At 38.7% G+C, this 25424-nt stretch overlaps 1 protein-coding gene across 2 annotated transcripts in view; it reads left to right on the forward strand.

Moving 5' to 3' along the window:
- IFT122 (intraflagellar transport 122) overlaps window positions 1-24137 on the forward strand; it is a 33436-nt gene extending 9299 nt beyond the window's left edge. For both annotated transcript variants that reach the window (XM_080387547.1, XM_080387548.1), the window contains 19 exons: window positions 415-617; window positions 1108-1245; window positions 2001-2165; window positions 3032-3229; window positions 4798-4938; window positions 6650-6703; window positions 8937-9098; window positions 12009-12175; window positions 13056-13227; window positions 14323-14425; window positions 15956-16096; window positions 17149-17246; window positions 18179-18279; window positions 19444-19609; window positions 20553-20664; window positions 21103-21231; window positions 22095-22174; window positions 22815-22979; window positions 23688-24137. In XM_080387547.1, the coding sequence (XP_080243673.1) occupies window positions 415-617; window positions 1108-1245; window positions 2001-2165; window positions 3032-3229; window positions 4798-4938; window positions 6650-6703; window positions 8937-9098; window positions 12009-12175; window positions 13056-13227; window positions 14323-14425; window positions 15956-16096; window positions 17149-17246; window positions 18179-18279; window positions 19444-19609; window positions 20553-20664; window positions 21103-21231; window positions 22095-22174; window positions 22815-22979; window positions 23688-23777 (2585 nt within the window). In that variant the 3' untranslated portion in view covers window positions 23778-24137. The remainder of the gene's footprint in view (window positions 1-414; window positions 618-1107; window positions 1246-2000; window positions 2166-3031; window positions 3230-4797; window positions 4939-6649; window positions 6704-8936; window positions 9099-12008; window positions 12176-13055; window positions 13228-14322; window positions 14426-15955; window positions 16097-17148; window positions 17247-18178; window positions 18280-19443; window positions 19610-20552; window positions 20665-21102; window positions 21232-22094; window positions 22175-22814; window positions 22980-23687) is intronic.
- The last annotated feature ends 1287 nt before the right edge of the window (window positions 24138-25424 follow it).

The raw sequence follows: 25424 nt of genomic DNA on the forward strand, positions 1-25424 counted from the left end.
ATGAAAGATGTGGGGATTTGAAAGAACATTGGGAGGGACAGAGGCTTTTAAGATAAGGTTTTAATCTCTGCAAATGAGATAAAAATGCCATACATCATATTTAACTTTTTTTCTTACTTGCACCCTCAAGGATTTGTGCTGATTTTGTTTCTTCATATCCGCTGGCTTTTTATGGCAACGAATCAAAATATTGCTCCTGGATGTGCTGTTGACAAGTAATAGAAGGTGATAAATTGTGATGGAGATAGTAGATCACATAGATGCAGAACAACAAACGTACCCAAGCAGGAATCTGCTTTTAATTTTAGGGGTGCTTTAGAAAGATTCAGTTTTAATAAGTTTTCTGATTTCTGTATCCATTGTTTTCATGTCAGCCTATACTGTTACTGTTTTTGTGGTTTTTTCCCTTTCTAGTTAGAATAAAAGGCAGAGAACTTGTAAAGAAAATTGCCATCTACAAAAACAGATTAGCAATCCAGATGCCAGAGAAAATCTTGATATATGAGTTATACTCAGATGATTCTTCAGATATGTATTATCGTGTGAAGGAAAAGATAGTAAAAAAATTTGAATGCAACTTGCTGGTTGTATGTTCAGATCACATTATTTTATGCCAGGTATGTGCCTTAAAATCTAGAGTAGTATGGGGTGCATTGAGTTTTTAAGATAGCTGTCCAAGTAGCTGGTAGGAAAAGATTGTACTGTGTAATTTATTAGTTTTTCGCCAAGGTGCAATGTGTAGTGCTATTGTCATGTGCAGTGCTGGCAATACTTCTAAGCAATAGCTGTGGCGTGCCGTGGGTGTTTCGGTTCCAGTAAAACAGTCTCTGTAGTGAATTGGAAAAAAGAGCACATAATCCAGGGGAACTTTTGGGTGGGGGTGAACTACAAGAAAAAGGTGGGGGTTAATTTGGTCTTGTTTGTTTGCTCATAGCATTGGAAACCCTTAAATAGTCAGTTTAACAGGTTGAATTCTTTGACTTTGTTTACAATTTTTATATGTAGAAGAGGGGACACATGCTAGTATAGTAATAAATACTGCACATCAGAGACACAAAGTTTTATCTTTACTTCCACACAGTATTTTGTATGTTATTGTGTCTTTAGGAGAAAAGGTTGCAGTGCCTCTCATTTAGTGGCACTAAAGAACGAGAATGGCTGATGGAATCTCTTATCCGTTATATTAAAGTAATTGGAGGACCACCAGGAAGAGAAGGCCTCTTAGTTGGTCTAAAAAATGGTCAGGTAACATGTAATGTCTGCTGTGTGTCTTTTCACTGCAAGTAAAATCTGTTCTGTGCTCTTAGGGGGAGACCTTAGGAGCAACATGCTCTTTTACAACCTTGATTTTTATATGATAGTCTCATCTTGTGATTAAAACTCAATTACCTCTTTCTTTCACATTCTCTGGCCGTAAAATTTATACGAACATGTTTAATTTTCTCTGAAGTCCTTAAGTTGTTAGGAACGAAGTACAAAAATGGAATTCTTGGTGAACTGAGGGAGGGTTTGTCTTTAGTGTGCGTGTGTGTACGTTTCTCCTGATGACCACTTGTGAAGGTGTGGATGTTCTAAGGGTGAAATTGCTGTCTGTTTCACAAGCGGGTTAACAGCTGAAAATTTCAAACTGATCCCAGAGGTATTGATACAGAGAACAGGAATAGAGATGAAGTTGAGATCCTTTGTCTTCTGCATCTGTGCTATATATTCCTGTAGTATTATATTAATGTAAATTTTTAACTAGTGGAGCATTAAAAAATCTAGGATGTATACCATATGATTGATTTGTATAGGCTTGCAACCTAGAGTATGTTGTGGAAGCAAGTCTTTTCAAGATACCTCAAACTGAAATAATTTCCTTAATTTTAATACACAGTTTATCTCTGAAAAAAAAGTTGCAATTGCATGCTTTAAACAGCATTAAAGCTTGTACCTGCTATGCTGTTTCTAGTTTTAGTAGTAAAAATGGATGGACTCACTTTGGTTTCAAATATGTCTAGATTCTGAAGATTTTTGTCGATAATGTCTTCGCAATTGTCCTGTTGAAGCAATCCACAGCTGTGCGCTGCCTGGACATGAGTGCATCCCGAAACAAGCTGGCAGTTGTTGATGAAAACGACACCTGCCTAGTATATGATATTCATACCAAAGAGTTGTTGTTTCAGGTAAAATTCAAAGTTTAGGGGTTTTTTATTTCTTTGTTTTAAAAGGGTCAGGGGGGCAGGAAGTGATTTGGAGCACAGAACATATACCGAAAGTGTTGCTATGCAGAAATTAATGTAATAGTGATTTAAGCCATTAATCACATTTTGTAGGATTTAACCGTGATCTGTTTTTCTATCGAAACCACCCTTTTAGAGATGGTAGACAAGGAGTTAAAAGACAAGAGATATATGTGAGCAACAGCTGAATAAAGAGCACTTAAACATGTGACCTTTTGAATTTAATTTAGAGTTCTGTCCTGGTTCCCTCTGTTGCATTAGAGTTAATGAGCATTTTGACTTAATCATTAGTATGAACAGAATTAAAGCCTAAATTTATTTTTTTGTGTGTTCCAAGACTATAAAATGAATAATGATAATTCTCTTTTCACTGGCAGTTTACCAGTCATTCTAAAGGTTCACTCACATTGATGAAATGTTTTCAAAGAAAACTGGATAGATAGTATGAAGTGCTACAAGGACAGGGTCTGTTTCTTTTTGTAACAGGCAGAAAAACGATTTATTAAATGTGCTAGTTAACAGTGTATTGTTGTGGAATTTTTGTATTATGTTCTACAGTTTGACAGTATGGACCGTTCATAAATACAAAACAAAGGCAAGACAATTACAGCTTTTTATTAAAATGTAAAATATGTCCCTCTAAATCTGTTTAGGAATATACTAGGCTTTAGAACATTACAAACATAAATAGTAAGTCTGTTTGTACACACCCAGACTATTGGAAGTCAAATGTTCTAGCTGAGGGATGTGTATTTCTTAGGAAAGATGTGATTGCATCTGTTGTAATCATCAGTTATTTTGCTTGTTAGGAACCCAATGCTAATAGCGTGGCTTGGAATACACAGTGTGAGGATATGCTTTGCTTTTCTGGAGGAGGGTACCTCAATATCAAAGCTAGTAACTTCCCTGTCCATCAGCAAAAACTTCAAGGCTTTGTTGTGGGCTACAATGGTTCCAAGATCTTCTGTCTTCATGGTTTTTCTATGTCAGCTGTTGATGTTCCGCAGGTAATCCTTTAATCTCATTAAGTGTTGCTTTACATTTCATAAACATCAGTGTTTAAGAAGTGAAAAAGCTTTTCTGAGATTTACTTGTATTCCATTACCAAAATGACTGCAGTTCACACTTTCTTAGTTGTTTTTTGTTATGTTGCATGATGGGGATTTTCTTGTTTGGCATTAATTAAGCTAACTTCCTTTTTGCTGTTGTTGATTGTTTTTTCTAATTCTCCCGTTCTACTTGCAAATGCCCATAATCTAAAAGCAAAGATGAAGATAAGGTGCAGGTGTTGCCTCTTCCTGTATTCTTACTGTAGTTTCTCTATGTACCTTTTCTCAAGTTGTAATTCCATTTTTCTTATGAGTACCATCAAATCTTGTCTTATTGTTGCTTCATCTAGATGTGTTTAGGCAATATTTAAGCTGTATATTTTAGTCTAAATGTGTAATATATGTGTAATCTTTATATATATTCTAAACTTAGAGATTGCCTTCCACAAATTGTTGGTTTCTGCATTATGGGAAACAATGGAAAAGTCTAACACAGTCCAAGAAACAAAACAAAACAAAAATCTGACTTAGGCACCCAGGTGTGGACAGGATTTGAAACTTGAGAGTCAGTGAAGAAGGCAACAGTGCTATGTGCTTTTATTAACTAACTGCTACCTGTGTTACAGACCCCTTTCTGTTCCAATGAGGTATTATCCAGATCCTTAATTAGGCTTTGGGTTGTCCCGTGTTGTTGACAGCCATGAGATCAACCAGGTTTAGCACACTCTTCACCTGGCTTTGATATGCCACAAAATTATTGTGACATATCACAGAGGCAGCTTTTTCAAACCTACACTTTTGGAGGGAGGGAGTACCAAAAAGTATACAGCTAAATTGATAAAAATAACATAGAAATCAATCTGCATGCTGTCTTTGGTTGCAAACCCAGAGATAAAGGTAATCTAGCTGCAGTGCTCCCTGTTTGTTCAAAGGGGTTGAGCTGTAGCTGCAGAGTGTCAGCCTGCACTTGACTGTTTCTCTCATAGGACAGGTCAGCATCTTTTGGCCTTAATAGTCACGGCGCTGGTAAAACGGCTTTGTCATCAGGGTTGGCATGAAAGGGTTACTTCCTCATGATACCTCTTCCCGTTGTGTCTGAATATTTCCAGGGATAGTTCACACCGGGCTGTTGTGCCACTTTTTATGCTTTTAGCCTTTGAGAACAAACTACCCCCTCCTTTCCTCGGCTTCCATAGTATTGGGGAAAAAAAATGTCGTCATACATAATATTTAGCTTGTACGATGCTCAGAAGAATTCATGTTTTTAACTGCTTCCCAATATGCAAGGAACTGAAGTTTTCAAGATGGATGAGTTTTGAATATAATTAACTCAGCTTGTCTAAAGATACATAGTAATCACCCCAGAATGTCGTTCTATTATAGAAATAACCCATAGATATGTTTGTGGAGCTTATAATGGTTATGATTAGAATGGGGTTTTTTTTCCCCCAATGTATGTAGATAATTTCATTAATATATCTCAGTATTATGCTTTCTAATACGTGTTTTTCAATGGAAATCCTCAGTCTGCACCCATGTATCAATACCTGGAACGAAAAATGTTTAAAGAAGCCTATCAAATTGCGTGTTTAGGAGTAACTGATACTGACTGGAGAGAGCTGGCCATGGAAGCCTTAGAAGGGCTGGAGTTTGAAACTGCTAAAAAGGTAAAGCAGTTATTTACTTATTTAGCAGGAAGCTTGTTTTATAATTTTTTCTATATGTGTAGTCTGTGTGTGTGTAGTGTATGTTTTATGGCTGGAATACAAAGTGGTATTCCTGGGTCTGTAGTGTTTGTATGTTACCCCACATGCCAAAGATGTTCGTTTGTTACATACGCAAGACCTTGAGATGAGGTTTTAAAATTAAATTTAATTTATCACTCTATATAAATGTCATGTTCTAAATCAAAGCGTTAAATGCAAAGAAAATGGTGTCTTTCATCTGCTGGAAAATGTGTTAATGAATTTGAGGGAAATAGAACCGGGACGTTGGTGAGTGGCGGTGCTGCCCACCGGGTGGCAGCAAAGAATGCCCTGCTGCCTGCTCGGCTCCCGGCTGGAACGGTACTCTTCCCGCCCCCCAGGTACTCGGGATAATCTCAGCTCAAATGTGGAAGTTTCATATTCTTTGTTATCTACTCATTATCATTCTTTGAAGGCAATGGTCATCATGGGATTCCATCGTTTTGGTCATTTTCTGTCGGGAATGCCTTGGTTTTGGGAGTGGTCTATAAATGGGCATATACCGGAGAACAGTTTTCTGTGGCAGAAAATACTTCCTTATTTTTCTTTCACCACCTTTTCTTAAATAAGAGAGGGTGAACCGAGTTCAATGTTATGAATTTGTATGAAAGACAAAACATTCTAAAAATATACAGGGAATGACCTGTAACGATAGGCATCTTTTAATAACAGATTTTTTTAAAAAGGAAATTAAATGCTTTATTTTTCTTTTCTTTTTTTTCCTTAAGTGGAGGCATCAGAATAATTCCAGTTTCATGGATGGCTTTATGCAAATAGATATTCTTAAAAAGAAGTTTTCAGCGCCTCCTTGGAATCTTAAAGTAGTGCCCTCTTAGAATTAAAGCGGATTAATTTGAACAAAAGCAGCTTCTTGACATTAAAGGCGCTCATAGTTCCTAGTCCAATCTGGTGTAAGCAGAATATTCTATGCCCTCTTAAACATTCGTTTGGTTAGAAATCTCAAACATGCTGTCTAAGGAGTTAAATTTCTATTTTTTGATGCATGTCGAGAATAAGTGCTAAGCTGCTGTAACTTGCACGTGACACTGTCACTTGAGACTTTGGGTTGCACATTATCTTCATTTGCAAAAGACATTATACTGTCTTGCAGTACTTTTATCTTATCGTTGTCTTCCTTTCCTCTCTCTGAGCTACTTCCATGCTGGATTTTCAGAACGGTATAAAAACGATAAGCATATGCAGTATCCTTTGGCAATACAATCAATTATACGTTCTACCTTGTAATAGTTTCCTTACATTTTCTTGTCTGTATCATGCCTCACATCAAAATGGAAAAGCTGCAAAATAATCAGAATAAATGTATGTAATATCTTAAATAGAAGTTTGTATTTCTTGGGGGACTGACATACCTACACCTAATAGTCCCTGCCTTTGCTGGTTTATTTTCAGTGATAAGCTGTTTGGATTGTACCCCTGTCAGCCTTACTGCAGTGCCTCAGGTCCCTCAGTTGTAGTTAGAGCACATCAGGTTAGGGACTACATAAATTCCAGCATATTTCTGTCTGTCCTGTTTGCACGAAGACAGCTTGATTAATGCATAACAGTATTTTGATGGTTTTTTTCCTGGCTTTTCAAGTTAATTCCTTTTATTATTTTTTTTCCTTTTCAATAGGCATTTACCAGGGTACGAGACCTTCGATACTTAGAATTGATCAGCAGCATAGAGGTAAGAAAGTAAAAGATAGGATATTTTCTTACGCTTAAGTACCATGCCAAAATCTGTACTTTCTATTTTGGAGGAACTTTTGTTTGGATAGTGCTTCTGACTGTTGGGAGATGTGTTTTAGAGTGAAAAATCCTGATTAGCAGAGGTGACTCAAACTCTAGTCATATGACTGAAACTTCATGGGGGAAAAAAATGGAGTATGGGACAGTGAGAACTTCTGAAACTGTTTTCAGGAAAACTGGAAGAATATTCAATAGTCAGTTAATAATTGGTAGAATACTGCTGTGCTAACAGAGTTTAATACAGAATGCTTCATAAACATGAGTTAATTAAGCCTTTCCCTACCCCCTGGAGGTAGGTAATTACTATTATCTCCGATTTGCAGAGCCAGAAACAGGCCCAGAGAAATAAAATGACAAACTCAAGGTCTCATGACAAGTCTGTGGCAACTGGAAATAGAATTTAGGATTCCTTACTTCCATACTGTGCTCTAATCACTAGTTCTTACTCTTTTTACACTTCTTGATAGAATTTCACCAGACAATAACTGTCTGTCATGAGCATGTTAAAAGACAGGGTATCACCTTTGTCCTTCTACAAAGACTTCATGATAATGCTTAGTTTAAAGATCTGTGTTGAGATGACATAAAGGGAATTTCTGTCCCTCATGCTAATTAAATTTACACCTTTTCTGAAAGAATACATTCCTTGTCTTCCATTTCTGCTGAGCTGTCCTGGTTCTGTCAAAATGCCTGTTGGCTGCAGTTAATGGTTGGTGGTCTGACATGGGACAAAGTTCTGCATTAGGAGCCCCCCCTGCCCCATTTTTTTTTTTTTTTTTTAGCATTCTCTCACCACTTCTAACCTTTCTTTTCCATGTACGCCTGTCCAGATCTGCGTCTGTTGAGGGTATTCCAGAATTGTCACATTCTGCTTAATGAGGAAAAAATCCCTCTGTAAATAGGCATAAACTTACTTTCAGGCTTCTTGAAAATGCTTCTTCTGAAGTGAGAGTTCTACATCATTGCTTACTCTTGGTTGTGGTGTATTTAATTTCTTCTAAGGCTTGTAAGGGTGTAACTAAGCACACATGTTCCATTAATGTCATGGTTTTCTCAGCAATGACACATTAGGGTTTTTTTTCTTATTGGTGGTAGCAAGAAATGTAACTGCCAGATCTCTCTATCTGGCAAGATTCTGTGAAGTCTTTAAAAAATGGTGTAACAATTCCTCTGACTATGCTTTTAACCAAGATTTTAAAGCAAACTGTCAGCACTAGTCCAGTATCAGCCTAGTCAGTGTGATGAGAAGGCATGATGGCTGAGTCTCCTTCGGCAGCAGACAATCGAATTTATATGCTCATGGAATGTTCTTCCTCCTTTTGTGCAGTTTTCTTTAAATGCAGTTCACATCTGTATATTTCCGTATGAGGTGGTGGTAATAATTTTATCCAAAGTGCAGGGTAGTAATGTGTTTCCAAGTTATAGGATGAAACATGCACACGTGTGTGTGTTTTACTGTGTGTGTATATATATATATAGTATTGGTCCCTTGGAGTTGGTGTACCGCTGGGTCTGATTCACATAAGGCATTGCTTTGTGGCACTGCACACGCTCTGCCTCTGTGGTCCCTTCCCAACAAGAGTGAGCAGTTCCAGTTAGCAGGAGAGTATGTACAGGCGCTCTGGAAGCGACTGCTGCCTACCTGAAATCCACGTGTGGAGACAGTGGCAGTGACACTGTTTTTTATTCAGAGGCCGGTTAACACGCTTTTTGAATGTGCTTATTGCTAGCAATTATTTTCATGTTTGTCATCCCACCCGCATATATTGTTAATTTAGCCAAATTATATGCTAGTGAGTTTTTACAGGAAAAAATGAGGCACCCGTCAGATGCCTTTTTTAAAATAGCATAGTGTAATGACAGCATGTGTTCATTTTCCTGTCTGAAATCAGACGAAGTGATTTTTCATCACTTTGGTTTGTACAGTGACATTTAATTTTGCTCTTCCTAATTTTAATTAAGAAGGGATTTAATCCTTTAATTATAAATTCACCAGAAATGTAGGAGAGGCATAATTATGATATCCTGTTACAGGTTTTTATTAACAGTTAAAATCTAAGCCTGAGAATCCAATTCTTCAATGACTATTTCTCACCTAGGTCCTGATAATCTAGAGTATTTTCTACATCTCTCAATGTATGTTGGGTGGTTGGGTTGGTTTTTTTTCCCAGGAGCGGAAGAAGCATGGAGAGAACAACAATGAACTGTTCCTAGCAGATGTTTATGCCTACCAGGGAAAATTCCACGAGGCAGCGAAGTTATACAAAAAAAGTGGACATGAAAACCTAGCTCTCGATATGTACTCTGATTTACGGATGTTTGACTATGCAAAGGTAATAGTTCACAACTAAGTATTTAAATGTAGAAATATTAATGTACCTGTGACTGTTTTCAAAATAGGATCCTGCAAAAAGATTGGATGAAATGTGGGCTTTGAATTCTAGTTTTTATTTTCTCAGTTGAAGTTCGTTTGGCTTATGTGGGGAAAAATGGCTATCTTTCGTGCCTCAGTGTAGTGGTAGCGTTTTTCTTCAGAGTCTACTACTGAAGTAGCGGATTGTGTTTTGTGTAGTCTCAAACGTGTCCATGGAATTCCTGGCTTTTCGGTGGATTTTTTGTTGGATGCCGCCAAAGGTGACTTTCATTCTGATTATATAGTAGTATCCATAGTAGTTTTCCTTTAAAAAAAAGTAATTAGTTTTTATGGCTTTGTTCCCCATTACCTCGCTCAAGAGTCCCTTTTTTGTATTCCAAAGATGATAAAATAGTGCACATGCAAAGTGGAGGAGAGTGTACCATGCATTTAATTCACTTCCATATTATAATAAAAATATTTTTCTTTCAGAGTTTGAACTTAAATAAGGTATGTTAGTTCTATATTAATGTATTTTATAAAGTGTATAATATAATAATCTAGTATATGTTTGTTTATTAGCAAATCTTCTTCTTTAAAAAAAATCTGTTTCCATGTAGAAATGAATTTAATATGGTCTTAAAACCCGATGGGTTTATATGGCGATAAGAAAGCATTACTTGGCTTTTAAGTCTTCGATGGTGTTTTCTTATCAAAATCCCTGAGAATGCATGCACTGTTTAGTCTCATTCATCACTCATCAGAGCCTTATTCTGCCCAATACAGGACAAAGACTTTACCATGACGTGCATATACTCTTTTAGCATAGATTCCACAAACTGTGCTACAGAGAGATCTTTTTCTTCCAAGAGCTTAATATAAATACTTTGGGGCTTTGCTGATGTAAGTCTGACTTCCACTATTTTTGGCTGATGAGTCTTTGTTAGCCTCAGTGGTTTTGGCTCCTCTTGAACATAAATGTAATTCATAGATGAAAATTTTCCCATAAGTCTTCGTAAGAATCTTTTAACTCTTGGCCGTAGTCATGTCTATATTTAACTAGTGGAGAGCAAAAGGTCTTGTGTCCTATCCTTGAGAGTAACTCCATGCAGAGGAAATTAAAGGTACTTCATAGCACATGAAGGAAGCTTCTTGTGCCGGGAGTACACAATACATGGAAGAATACGTAAACCCCCCTTGTTTGCTAGTTATTTTTCTGAGGAAAGATCTATAGGGAGTGTGGTGGGTTTCTGTGTTGGGGGGTGGGGGTGGTGTTTTAATGCTGCCAGAATTAAGCTTAGGAACCCTTACAGAATCTGATTTCTTGAGCTTGACTTTGATTAGCTCTGGCTAGAGGGTCCAGACTGGAGGCAGAGGTCAGGAAGCCCTTTGATATCTGGTCATAGGCTTGTTATTGCAGTACCAGATCACAAGTTACCAAGAACTCACAAAACACTCTTTATACAGTAAGAAGCTGAGCTTTTGATTTTGGGCTTATTTTGGTGACCTAAGCTGGAAAACAAGTTGTGTGAAAGATGTTGTTCAACTTTATCCTTTTGCTTTGTTTTTTCACATTCAAAGATTATCATGGCATCTTTATAGTTATTCATTTGAATCAGGGCTGTGTTGCGGTAGGTAATGCTAGAGCAAAATCTTATGTGGGGCTTATTTAAGAGGTGACGTTCTCTTGGTCTTCTCTGTGTTGGGGCATAGTTCTGTACATGTCAACTGGCTGCATCAGGGAAACTGCTGAATTGTGGTAGTGGAACAGATCTGTGTGGCTGCTTTTGTAGGGTTTTTTTGCCTGTTTGTTGTTTTGGGGTTTTTTAAATCTGAGTCAGAATTTACCAGAAACACAGAGGATAAGGTAATTTTCCACTCTCTTCTCACCCTTCCATTTCTCCTCTGTTACAATTTTTCATTTGGTAGAAGCTGTTTTAATGGACAGTAGCCTGTTCTGTTAATGGGAAAAAATGCCCTTAATTGATCTTCGAGTGTTGAAGTACTTCCTCTTTTATTTTTTTTCTTTTTTCACCACCAACACCACCCCCCCTGGCACATGTTGTCAACAGATGCGAACCATATGGTGCCAGGGCTTTGGTATTGTCAGGAGAAGCTGAACAAACTATTAGAAATACTTCCAAAATGGTCATCGTTACAGCATCCAGGCTTGGTGTTTGCATTCTTTGCCAAAGTCCAACCAGTAGTTCAGAGTCACTCTTGCTTTTGAGCAGCTGGCATTCTGTCCTTATAAAAGAACTTATTTGATATATTGTAATATAATGTGCCTTTGAAGAAATCAAAATTTCAGCCTGTAACTCATTTGTGGCTGGGCATCCTGATGCTAACATACGACTAAGTGGGCATACTATTGTTAACTAAGCATGGGCTGGGGCTGGGCCATCTTTGAGAGGGAAACTACCTTTTTGGCTTGCAAAAGAAAATCTAAAACTTGGAATTGATCTATTACAGTTTTTGACATTAGTACCATTTTTTTTTTTTGGAAAGGCATGTTCCTGAAAAGCATGCAGAAATAGTAATTTGTGTCCACTTAAACAGGCTCAACAGAGCAAGCTTTCCAAGAAACCAAATGGGCATCTGTATTGCATCTGTATTGCCTTTCTCCTGGCCCTCCCAAAATCTCCCACTTTCTCTTTTTTAATTGAAAACCATCTAAATTGGAGATTTACCATTTTTTCCTACCAAACATTGGGCCTTGATGATAAATTGCTGGTCTGAATCTGTACATGTTGCTTTGTATGCAGTGTTTCTTTTCTTAGGAGGCATAATGATATTAATTAAAAAAAAACTTATGTGTATTTTAGAATGTTGACTGTAACAATGTTTGTAACCAGAAGGTAATGCAAACTTTTGTATTGCACTGTTTCAGGATTTTTTGGGATCTGGAGACCCCAAAGACACAAAGATGCTAAAAAAAAAACAAGCAGATTGGGCCAAGAATATCAATGAACCAAAAGCAGCAGTGGAGATGTACCTCTCTGCAGGCGAGCACATGAAGGCCATAGAGATCAGTGGGGACCATGGCTGGGTTGATATGTAGGTTTTAGTTCCATCTCAGATAATGTATGAAAAAAATCTCAAATGAGTTGTTACGAATTCTGCATAATTTTGAAATAAGACAAAACTTGTTTGATATGCACCTGTGTTTATATCAAATTGGGTATTTGGAACACATCTACAATTAAAAATGTTGTAAAAGTTACATGTTTAGAGGGTCGGGACATCAATATATTACAAAAACAAATGCATTACAATGGTAAAAAGTATGAATGCATTTGTCTGTAGTATGAGACTGTCTTCTAAAATATGTATGCCTTGAGCTTTTCAGAGTAATCATCACAGGAGTGCTTATATATGGGAACCTATTTCTGTTGGTTTAAACTGTTAAGGATAATATCTAGTGGGTAGAGAAGATAACCGGAGCACAGAATCCCTAGAAATTATGTGGCTACTCCTGTCACTGGTGAAATTCTCCCTGATTTGCAACAGGTGACACTTTGGGTCATTTGCTGAGTTGCCATAAGATCTCAGCCTTCCTTTGCCTCAATTTCGCCTTTTTTTGAGGCTAAGTGGGTAATGTTTATTCGGGAGTCATTTTGTTTAGGTCAAGGTTGAGGAAGTGTGTCCCATGTCACTTAGTCATTTAGGATCTATGCCTTCCCTTTGTCCTCATGACCATGTAGAGTCTGAGATACAGAGTTGCATGTACGAGTGAAGACTGAAGGAATTTGCTTTGGGTTTGTAAAAGGGCTGGGGGGGGGGGCCAGGGAAGTTGCAATATTTGCTGAAAACTGTTTAAACAGTGTTGCATGGTACAACTATAATATTAAATAAGTGGTTAAACATGAAGTTATTAAATAATTAAAAGGCGAAACAAGGCAGAACCTGAAACATCTGACTTTTTTACTGGGTCTAGGTTAATTGAAATTGCTCGAAAACTGGATAAAGCTGAGCGTGAACCTTTGTCAAAATGTGCCTTCTATTTTAAGAAACTTGATAACCCTGGCTATGCGGCAGAAACCTACATGAAGGTTGGTGACCTGAAAGCATTGGTCCATCTCCATGTAGACACTCATCGCTGGGAGGAAGTAAGCATGCGCGTGATTTCCATGTTTAAAACCACTACTTCTTACTGTCTCTGGTTGCAAGAAAGGGAGATAAACGTCTGACTCCCCCCACCATTATAGTGAAGGCAGAGGCAAGGAGGGAGGCTTCTGTAGAATGTGATTCAGAGTATTTAAGTTACTTTTGTATGGCAGCATTTATTTGGTGCTGGTTTTATTTTTCTTTGGTTTTCTTTTTTTGTTTGTTTCCTAGCTGAATATTTCTTGGTCTCACTTCTGAGCACCTTTTTTGCCTGTTGAATTATAGTTGCCCACTTCCAATGGTGATTCAGGGGATACTTCTAGCCCATTAGAAAGAATAAATAGTAATTATGGGAAATTCTGTTTTGAACTGTATTATTTTTAATTTGGACATACCTGAGTGAGAATACCACACACAATTTAGATCTGATGAATGTGTGCTGTGGTAGTGTAGACCCCACTCTGTAACTGGATTTATGTTCCTGATTAGGTAAAATTCTGACTTTGCTGAGTTTTTCCATAAAAACGTGAGTCTACCAGTACCACCTACTTCACAGTTGGGGTCACCGTTAATTTTGTTCTTGTTTCTTCACAGTAAGTTTTTGATAGGTGTGGTTTCTTAAGGAAGTGCTTTCAAAGTACTGCTGGACTAGACAAGGCCCCCTTCCCCCAGTTATATGGGCACTTCGGAACATTGTAGACTTACTGCTTTGCTGATCAGTGAGTTTAGAAAGTGAATCTAAACTACATTTATAGTGTTACTTCAATTGCTTTAAAAGATATATTCAGTAAAAATAAAAATATTTGCCTCCTGCTGTGAAATCTACTAAATTTCCTAGATAATCACTTTCAAGTTTCCCTGTTTCAGTAACCAGACGGTTACTGTGCTTAACTTTTTTCTTTTGTTGTTGGTGGCTTTTTATTTTAACATACATTTGTCTCATACTGGAGAAAATACAGATTACACTCCCTATTCTGTGTATAAATTTTTATTGTGAATTTACTTAGAACTAAAGGATTGATCCCATGGAGTATTCTAAACCCTTTAACTGTTTAAACCATGTAGTGTTCTAAAAATGAATTTTTTGTTTACCTCAGGCATTTGCTTTGAGTGAAAAGCATCCTGAATTCAAAGATGATGTCTATGTCCCTTATGCTCAGTGGCTAGCAGAGAATGATAGATTTGAAGAAGCCCAAAAAGGTAGGAATGTTACTGACAGAACGTTGGTCACTTGGAAAAGTATGGACTAAATTTCAATACAGAACATGCAGTCTCTGCCCAGCAGAGTTTCTTGTTGGTGGGATTCAAAACAAAATAGAATCCATGTTTCCATACTGGTCTTAAAGTAGCTGGAAGCTTCCTTATTTGTTAAGAAAATTTGATGGATCTGTCAAAAATGATGGCATCTAAGTAAATTCCCAGACTTTCCATCTCATGTATCTGAGTGTGGCAACAGTATCTGGCATATAATCTGAACTGTCTTTTTAATTATTTTTAGCATAATAGAATTCAAAGTATGGCAGTCAAGTTTTAAACCTGAGTGAAAAGCATAGGGTTTTTCTTACTGTTAGGTAATGGGTTTGTACAAGTAAAATTTTCCTGTTTCTTTAAGAATTTTTCATGAATTTTGTTAGGCTTATAAAATTACCTTTAAAGAGAACTGTCAACCTTCCATCATGTGGACAGGCTTCAGAATTTAATTCATAAACTGTTCCAGGGACAAGGAGATGTTGAAGCAAGCTCCATGTGGAGCCAGCACGTTTTTAGTATGGTTACTTTTCTCAGGTGCAGCTCCATGTGACTGTTGCATCTGCTGTTTCCAGAGCCAGCTCAGATCTAAGCGTGTAACTGCATTTGCTTATAAAGGCCAAGCTAGTGAACATGCCAGACAAACTAGTTTGTGCATCTCTGTGCCAAAGCTTTGAGCACCTGGCTTGAGGGCAGTTTGGTAGTTTGCACATAGAACTCTGTGAATATAGATATGTTATTCCCAGTTTGTTCCACAAAGCTCTGTGTTGCTGTGGCTCAGCAAATATAAATGCCCCAGAACCGGGTGAGCTGGAGGTCATTGTGTAGTTATGTGGGTATTTGGTTATAGCTGAGCTAGTGAAATCCGGAGGCAATTGTGCTGTGGGGTTTGGTTTTGGGGGGTCAGTTTCCCCCCGCTCCCTGTTACCCTATGTGAAGACTGTGTTTACCAAATGCATGTTTACCAAGTGAGAATTCAGTGTCTTTATACTGGTTCCTCAGCATCAAATAAAGAAATGCTATTAATAAATGATAGAAGGATATAGCAAATGCTGTACTCTTTCAAGATATTCAGCATTACAAACCAGAGCACTAACTTCAAATGTTAATTTATTGTAGTTCTGAATGAAGTTGTGATTTGCAGTGTTTAGAGAATGCCATTGTTTGTATCAAGATCTAATCATCATAGTATTTTTGCTCTTTTCTCTATTTAAAGAAAAGCAGCCAGCATTGTACAAAATCTGTGAGCTCAAGAGCTGCTGAGACGGTGCAAAAGCCACAGAATACCTACAGATGCTTCTCATGTTCCATTAGTGTCGCTGCTTTCAAGGAGAAAAATACCAGTGCATAATCCTTTTTATCCTGCCCCGGATAGACTGTTTGATACTGGCTGAATAGACTGCTCTTAATTTAAAAACATTAATTTCAGTTAATTGATATAATCTCACTGTAAAATCCTCTTTGTTTTGGCTTTCTTTGTAGCATTTCACAAGGCTGGCAGGCAGAGTGAAGCTGTGAAAGTGCTGGAGCAGCTAACACACAATGCTGTGGTTGAAAACAGATTTAATGATGCAGCCTATTATTATTGGATGCTTTCCATGCAGTGTTTAGATATAGCCCAAGGTAAGTAACTGAAAGGAATTTTGTATTTGTTATGTTCTCGTGCATGTAGACAAACGGTTACTGAATTGAGATAGCATTGCTGCAACTACTTCACTGTTGTGTGGCTTTGTTTTGGGGGTCTTTTTAATGCTGTGCATAACTCTGGCTTGTGCTATTTTTGTAGTCCCCCTCGTTTTGCTGTGTGCTTATTTAAAACAAGTAAGCAAAATGGCAACATCAGCGTGCTTAGGCCTCCTTCTGAAATCTGACTAGAGTCAAAAGCATGTCTCCTGGGACCATGTATCCTCATGTACCTTCCCACAACACACATTAACTAGAGAAGTGATTGGAAGGTTAACGTACGAGTGAATAAAAGATGATCTTGGAGTGTAAGATACATCTAGTATTTGAACAAACATAGGTTGGAGAGGTACTTTACAAAATATTTCCTGCCAACAGAGGTAAAATTGATTGTTTGTTAGCTATCATCTTGTCTTCTGAATGTATTTCACTGGGAGAGAGGTGGAGCCAATAGTTAATAGGCGTAATTTAGTAGTGACGAATACGGAAGATTGATAATAGTACCTTTTGCCTGGTGCTGTAAGTACCTATTTTTTTTAGTTCAGCTGGTGCATAATAGTGCTGTTCTGATACCCCTCAGATATTTTATAGAGATGCAGATTTTTTCAAATGGCTTAGTAGTGTATTTGGTATCTCTGAAACAAATGTTTCAAAACTAATTTTATTTGTAAACTCTGAAGTTCCAGATGAGGTTTCCAGTGATGCGCGCATACTGTTTTCTACCCTTAACTAAGCTATAGCCTCTAGTTGTATTAGAACCACTGCCTCAACTGTTTTGTCTTTTACCGTGCTGGTTTTTTAGACCAGAAAATCGCTCAGAAAAATGGCAAGTCTGTATAATGTGTGGTTTGCACAGGTAGATGGGACACACATGAACTGGTACATATCTCTCGTAGAAGTGCTGGCTCTAAAATCCTAATATGCTGTTTTCTTCCAGCTGAGTCTCGTAGACTCAACTTGGAGACTTACACTAATGCCTTTGCCTCCTGCAGAGAATGAACAACAGAAGACTGAAATGTTACAGAAGTTTCATCACTTCCAGCATTTGGCAGAAGTTTACTATGTCTATCACTCTATTCAAAGATACACTGTAAGATACTCACTTCAGAAGTTGTGCATTTATGCTTCCTGAGCATTTTTCTTTAGGGAGTTCATAAATAAATAGAAATAATGACTTTTCAGGCTATTAAATATTGAGTGTAGATTAGTGATACTGTATAGTAACTTTATGTCTTTATTATACAGCCTTCTGCTCTACTGTACTTGCGTTGTCTTAGTTCCTAAAAATTGCAGTGCAGTTTCAGCAGATCTGTGCTTGTCTCCATGTGAGTAGACTGTGACGACTGACTTTCCACCCTCAGCCCTTTTTTGCTAGTTGCATCAGTTTGGTTCCACAGCCACCTTGAGCCTCTGGTCCTACACAGGCTATGGTTGGCTTTGCCTTTAATCATGGGAAAACAAGATTGAACAGAAGAAGGCACCCTAGCTTAGGGTTTCCCACAATGTGGTATGAGTATCAGTCAGTAATGATGTCTGTATACTACTCCAAAATGATAAGCAGTCATGAGCAACAAGCTCCTGCTACTTCCAGCAATTATAGTAATGTTGCCACCACTCTTGGTGGAGATGGCTTTTGTAAAACATTTGAGAACCCTTGGTCTGTGCCCTTGCCCAAAAGAAGACTGTGCTGTTGGAGGTCTTTGCTGGACAGACTGCTTCAGACCTTACAGCGGTGGAGACTCCACACTACTGCTGGCCAGTCTACCGTCATTTTTAAACAGCCTGTTAAAGATTCTGCTTTAGCTACATGCACATCTTTTCCTCTCTTTTATGCCTGCAACATGCAGAAAGCTTTGGTGATAAAGACATGCAAAATCTACTTGCTATATTCTGTCAGCACCTCTTCTCTTTGAAATGGTATGAAAGAAACAGAGTACTTGAGATGCCTAGTGCAGTGATGCTTAGTGAAATGAGTTGTTGGTTTTCCAGTTTAGAAATATGTCTGTATTTTTAATACTGCAGGAGGAGCCTTTCAGTTTCCACTTGCCTGAAACCCTCTTCAATATTTCCAGGTTTCTGCTTCACAGCTTAACAAAGGAGACTCCTTTAGGGATCTCAAAAGTGTATCCTTTCAATACAGTACAAAATCTAGAAGTTATCTTGCAAGGTACATGAAAAAAATAATTGGTGTTGATCCACAATGCAGAGATCTCCTGTAGGATATCTTCAGTTTCAGCTGTTGGTTATAGTTAATGGAAACTGACTTTTGTTCCTAAGGAAACAATGAACATCGTCAAACCATTGTGTGTTTAACTGTGCTATCTTTTTATTTTAATAGTTTTGGAGAGCTGTATAGTCTTAACATTTAATTCTCAAAACCACCCACCCAGTCTGGTGTATCACCTTTGTCAGAGAAGCAAGTTCTAGGATACCAGTCGCTGCAACAGGATGTTGGCTCACAATCTTGACAGTGTTGTTGCAAGAAGACTGAACTGAGACAGGAGCTGGGGGGGGGGGAGGGGAAAACCAGGAGCTTTTGCTTCACATGAGGCTGGTTGGTATAGCTGTGTCGTGTCTGTCAGGCTAACATTTGCACAGCTTTGTTAGTGCATATTGCATCTTTGGAGAGTACTTCATAAGCTGTCTGTGTGAACCCTGTGGAAATGCACCTGTCTGTAAAACATAACAAGAAGAGTCACTGGATGCCACAGGGAGGCCAAATTTTCTTGGGTTTCACTTCATTTATGGCTTTGGATGGGATGTTAGCTTTCCTTTTCCTAACTTCCTCACTCATAAATAATCTTTCATAAAGTCTTTCATAATGTGCCTTGTGATCAGTAGCTTTCTAAACAGCAGTTACTGTTACACACTGATGAGAGGGAAAGACAACCCTTGGCCAGTGACACAGAGCACATGCTTTATTTCCAATAAGATCATGTGTATTTAGTTGGTGTCAGTGGGTTGCTGGTGTTGTAAGATTTATTTTACAATGGATATACCCATTCACCCTAAAATTACTGAAACTCTGTGAGTGGAATCAGAATATTTAACCAAAGCAATGTTTATGTAGGGTAAATTCCTAACCTTGCTAACAGTTGCCTACAGGCATTTGGATAGTCCTTTCACACTTGTTTTTCAATGGAGTTATGTAAACCGATTTCTCTTGTTAATGCCCATTAAAAATACTGGTATTGGATATGCTTCGTTGCACAACTTCTCTGATTGGATAGAGTATTGCAGGTTTTCCTAAATGCCATATGTATTTTTATTCCTTAATTAAATGATAGCAATACATTATTTGCCCTGGCAAAACAGAGTGAAGCTCTTGGTGCCTATAAACTGGCTCGTCATGCCTATGACAAGTTGCAAGGACTGCAGATCCCAGCTAGGTTCCAGAAATCAATTGAGCTGGGCAGCCTGACAATCCGATCCAAGCCATTCCATGACAATGAAGTAAGTTGTAATGTGTTTCATGTTAATCATTAGTATGTGGTTATGTGGCCTAATGCAAGAATCTGAGTTGCTGCATGCACAAAAAAATCTGAAATATATTACGCATAGCTCTGTGATAATTATATTCCTGCTGGAAGCACAGTCCTTCTGTTGTTATTCTTCAAGTTAGACTTGCTTTTGCTCCTGAGAACAAATTAAAATCAGTCCTTTCTTTATGGGCAGCTTCCATCCTCCCTCTCCTGTCTTGCATCTGCCTTCCTCTCTGCCTATTAATTCTTTCAAGCCTTTTTCTCTCCGATCCACATGCAATTACTCCACAGTCTTTGTCTCTGTCTAGGTGGAGGTCACTTTCATTTGTCCCACTCTTAGCACTCCTTCCCTCCTCCCTTTATCCCTTGAATGACCTTCCTTCCTTAAAGTCTTATTTTAACACCTTTTCTTCTTTAACTGGTCTGACTTTCTGTAGTGTTCTATAAAGCCATGTCTCATGGAGTACTCACTAAAAATAAATTGTATTGTGCAAGTGAACATGCACCTGGCCACCTGATATAATAGAAGTACAATCTTAAGAACTGCCTAAAATAACTGCTCTTGAAGAGGGATGAATTAATTTAAGAACTTATATTTGACCAAGCCTTAGAGCAAAAAAACTGCTTCAGTAACCTTCTTTTCAACTTCTTTTGTCACTGCAAGGGGAAGGTGAAAATTTAATTGTTAGAATGGTGAAGATGGCTATTTTGAATGTGGAAAACTTGCTGTTTTATTAAAAAAGGAAAGTATTTTCAGTCGTTCAAGCATCTGATTTTACAGCAGTATTTCTCCAGATTAGCGCTGATGTAGTATCAGTGGTGTAAACTGAAGGTGCCCATATTTACTTGAAAGCAAAGAGTTCAGGATGTGCTGACCTGTTGATGATTACTGTGCTCTGTATGTGTCTTTGCAGGAGCTTGTGCCCTTGTGTTACAGATGCTCTACCAACAACCCTTTGCTAAATAACTTGGGGAACGTCTGCATTAACTGCAGACAGCCTTTCGTCTTCTCCGCTTCCTCCTATGGTGCGTTGGAATATCACATTTCACTGTACTATTTAAGTTGGTAAACAGAGTAGGCTAGTACTTAACACTGCAGAGAGAACAAATTATTTGGTCAAACAAATCTTTCCTCTCAACTTTAAATTTGACTAAGTGGCTGCCTCTTGTCCCAGGGATTCTTGGATTTCATCGCAGGATAGCAGCAGTAAAACATTGGTTTATTGTGAGACACGGAACATATGAAGTGTTTCATTAACACAGATGCAATCCTTTCAGAAGCTGAAGGGGGTTTTGGTTTGTTTTAATTTTTCTTATTTAACTTGCTTCATGAGAACATGTGGGCAGAACACCACTGTCACAGAAGCCAGAGAGTTTTCATTTCTTAAGGGGTACAGTATCTTCTAGAAGACATTTTATGAGTACTTGCAGGTCAAATGCACCTTGCTTTTCATACTCCTTCAGAAGTACTGCATCTGGTTGAGTTCTGTCTGGAAGATGGCATCACAGATGAAGAAGCTGTAGCTCTCATTGATCTTGAAGCTCCAGCATTGAATAAAGGAGAGAATAAATGGCAAGAGATGATGACTGACAGTATCCTTTTGACTAAAATTTGTTTGCAGCCCTTTTCTTAGGGAAAAAAGCAACAATTTTCAATTCCCCCCCCCCCCCCCTTAGGGTTAAAATTTTCGTTTGTCATATGACTGATGTAAGTGCAATTGCATCATGTTTCCTTTCTAAGTTAGTGTAACAACCAAAGTGATGTTTTAACTAAACCTAATATTTTCATTAAGCTTTTTATCAGGACGGTTTGTTTCTAATCATGCGAAATATTTCTTTTTAACAATGGAATGCCATGTTTCACCTATTCTGTTTTAACTCCTTTCTGTAAAGAATGGGGAAAATCTGAAGTGTGTTATTCACTTCTAGTAACAGTTTGCTTTAGAGGCTGCCTTCTTTTAGCCAAGGGAAACCAGCATTGATTTTCTTTGTAACCATTCCTGTTGGAATCTGTTTGTAATTCCTTGGCATCCAGAGCTCCCAGTTGGTATGGGGGCCGTATAATATTAGGTACAGTGTAATGTACAAGAAAACACAATCTCTGACTAAAGCTGCTCAACAATGCGATTTAAATAGGCTGCTTCATTTGCTTTTTTCATCTGTCAGAAGAGGGCAGAGAGAGAAAGAAGGCAGAGCTGATGTCATACTTGGTTGTGGTCAGTTTTGCCATTCTACAGCAGCTGCGATGATGAATTTCCCCAGTCACTGTGAATCACATCAAGCCCTTCTCTCGTACTTTCTATAATAATCTAGGCACTGTAGCTGCTTGAGAACACTCTGGAGCAACAAGGATACCAGTCCTGCTGGTATGCTTTCATATTTATTCTGAGTGCTAGCTACTGTGAGGACAGCTAATTTTACAGGAACTGTTTTTCTTCCTTAAGAAATGCATCTAGATGCGCAGAGTTTGAGGCTTGATGACAATACAGATATTACTGAAGATGATGATCCCTTTACAGCAAAACTGAGCTTTGAGGTAAGAGCCTTACCTGTATCTTCCAGTATTTGTTTCTTTCTACCAACAAAATTTAATAGAAAACTTTTAATTTGCAATCCATGCCATTCTTCTGGTGTGAATGTTACAAAGACAAGAGAGATACAAAGCAGGAGACTGAAGAAGGCACAGCAGCTGAGAGGGAAAGTATCAGTTAACTCTTCTCTTAAAGAAAGCCACAAACAAACAGACACCCCCTACCCCCCAAAATCCTCAAACCAGCAAAAATCTTAAAGTAAACATTCCTGGAATTTGGTTTTATCATCATGCAGTGATACCACAGGGCTGTCCCCCAGGGTATTTCTGTGTCTAGGCAGTATACCTATAAAACAGTCATTACTGTGAGCTTTTAATAAAGACTGTAGGCTTGGGTGTTATTCACAAATAATTGTGTTTAAATGAATAATGGAAGCTCACTGAAACAGAGTTAGAGATGTGGCTGGATGCTGGTATCGCTGAAGGTACTGATAAAACTGACAGTGAGTTTGGTGACACTAGACTCAGGCCCATTCTATATTAGCTTTTTCTCCTGAATTTGCCTTTGCTTCTTAAAACATCTTATTAATCCTCAAAGGGCTTTGCAGTTGGTAATAGTAATTCTTTCTAAACTGCTCTCCTGCAGCAAGGAGGCTCAGAGTTTGTTCCAGTGATTGTGAATCGTGCTGTTCTCCAGTCAATGAGCCGGAGAGATGTCTTGATTAAACGCTGGCCAAAGCCACTGCGATGGCAGTACTACCGTTCGCTGCTACCAGATGCCTCCATTACCATGTGTCCATCATGTTTTCAGGTAGTGTTTTCACTGGAGACGTTTAAAAAAAAACCAACACCACACAGCCAAAAAAACCCTACTGAGAACCCTATGGCTGAAACAATTTAATAATTAAAACCTCATACTTCAAAATGTATTCAACAAATTCCTGAACAGTGCAGAGACAGAGAAGGTGATGAAAACCAAAAACTAAGCTGTGTGATGCACAGAGGAACAGTTGCCTTCTGAAATGTTTGAGGTAGCTGAATTTGAGAAGTTGCACTGACAGCAAGTCAGAGCCTCTCAAGTAAACCTTGGTTGAACAACAAATGATGATTTGTATTTATTTCTTTTTGCTCAGTGTCTCTGACTTTCAGCCTGGTCTAGCAAGGAAAATCAGTTAGTAACTAAGTTAGCTTGTGGTTCGGTCCCCCTCAAGAATGGCTTTTTGAAATGCTGGAATTCAATCACGTTTGCTTACACAGAAACTGTCTAATTTTTGTCCTTTCTTCTGCAAAAGTAATTAATTAGTTTGTGCTGCTTTGGCAACACTGGCAGAGGTCTGTGAAATGCTTGCTGCTCTATACCAGGTTGTAGTGCTCTCAAGTAATTGAAAGTAAAGGACCAATTCTCTTGTAATGGTAGCTTCAGAATGTCTTTGCCTTAGAGAAGCTTTTGAGCTCAGTTTGCATTTTCTTTGAGCAAGTCACAAGTTAACTTGTCCCTAAATCTGTTCCTAATTAACAGATGTTTCACACAGAAGACTATGAGCTTCTTATACTCCAGCATAACTGTTGTCCATTCTGTCGACGGAGAGTAGATGAGTCAAACCAATGAAGAAAAATAATCTTTTACCTCAACTGACAGACCCCTCTTCATCTATTGTCTTGGCAAAACACTACTTAGATTCACAGAGTTTTCCTAACAACTTAGTTAAGTCATCTTGTTCCATTTTGTACATGAGTGCAAGTGACTTGAAGAAATGTAACTATTCTTTTTAAATGAAAATGTCTGTTGTTTCTGCATGTCCTCCCTGTTTCCCAGGCAAGCAGCTGAAGCGACACGGATTTTTACAGGAATGTTTCCAGGTCAAGTTCAGCCTTGAAGTAGTTACTGTTTTTACTCCAACTTGTGTTAGGACTTGATCTGCTCCTGTTATTGACAGATCTTCAAATAAATGGGACTATTTTCCACTAATCTTTGTCTCAGGATTTGCTATAATGCTGCTATTTCTGAGCTTGATTATTTTTTTTTCTTTCTATTCCATTTAGGCAAGAACAGCATTAGAGTTTAGAGCTCTTAAAATGTGATCTTGAGTTACACTGACCTTGGCATTGAGAACCATCTCACAGCCACAGCAAGGGGAGGCAGGGCAAAGCTTTTAATCTCTAGAATTCACCGTTGTTAAAATGCAGAGTGCCAGGTTGCATGTGGAAGTGTACATTTCATGTAAACCAAGCTACCCCGACAGAAGTACCTCAACTGCCTGCTGCCACGTATGTAATCCTGGTAATGTTGGCATGTTCACCACTGACAAAAGAAACACCACTGAGTTGATGGGCTAAACCTGAGTATATTTGCATAGTTAAAAATATGCCAGGGTGCCAGGCAGGAATACCAAAGCAGCTGATGGTTTGTAGTCAGGCAGTGGTTTCCTGCAGCACCTCCTCTGTACCCAGGCTGGGAGAGTTCTGCACTGTTGTCAAGAGACAGCTGTAGCTGATGTAAATTGCTGTGGTGCTAATATCATGGGATAGTTCCCATGACTCCTGGTATCCTGTTGATTCTCGTGGCATTTGTGATCTCAGTGTACCTTTGTGGTGTAGGTATGTACAGCTGCCTGAGCTCGTGCAGGCCCCTTGGCTGTCGTGATGACCAGAGGTGATGTACTGAAGGAGCATTTCTGAGCAGTATTGCCCTAGAGCCATGGGCAGGCAATGTGAGAGGAGATGACCTGCCGCCTTCTACTGCAGCCTCTTGCTGAGGGGATTGTCATGATGCAGCTGCTCGACCAGACATAGTGGGTCGGTCCCAGGCAGCAACTAAGCCTCTATGCACTCACTCCCTGCCTTCCTCCCCACAGGACTGGGAGAAAATCAGAAGAGCAAAAGCAAAGAAGCTTATGGGTTGAAATAAAGACAGTTTAAGTGTAGCAAAGCTGTGCATGCAAGCAAAGCAATAAGGAATTTATTCACTGCTTCCCAGTGGCAGGCACGTGTCCAGCTTGCTTCCTGGGGAGCAGGGCCTTGCCATGAATAATGTTACTTGGGAAGGCAAATGCCACAAACACAACATCCTCCCTTCTTCCTCCTTTCCCTGTGCTTTTATTTCTGAGCATGACATCCTCTGGTGTGGAATAGTCCTTTAGCCAGCTGTCCCAGTGCTGTCCCCTCCCCACTTCTTGCCTAGCTCTGGCCTGTTGCTGGGGTTGGGGCAGGAAGAACCTCAGTGCTGTGCAAGCACTGCTCAGCTGTAGCTATGACA

Source organism: Falco punctatus, assembly GCF_963210335.1.
Source record: "Falco punctatus genome assembly, chromosome: 4".
Lineage (NCBI taxonomy): Eukaryota > Metazoa > Chordata > Aves > Falconiformes > Falconidae > Falco > Falco punctatus.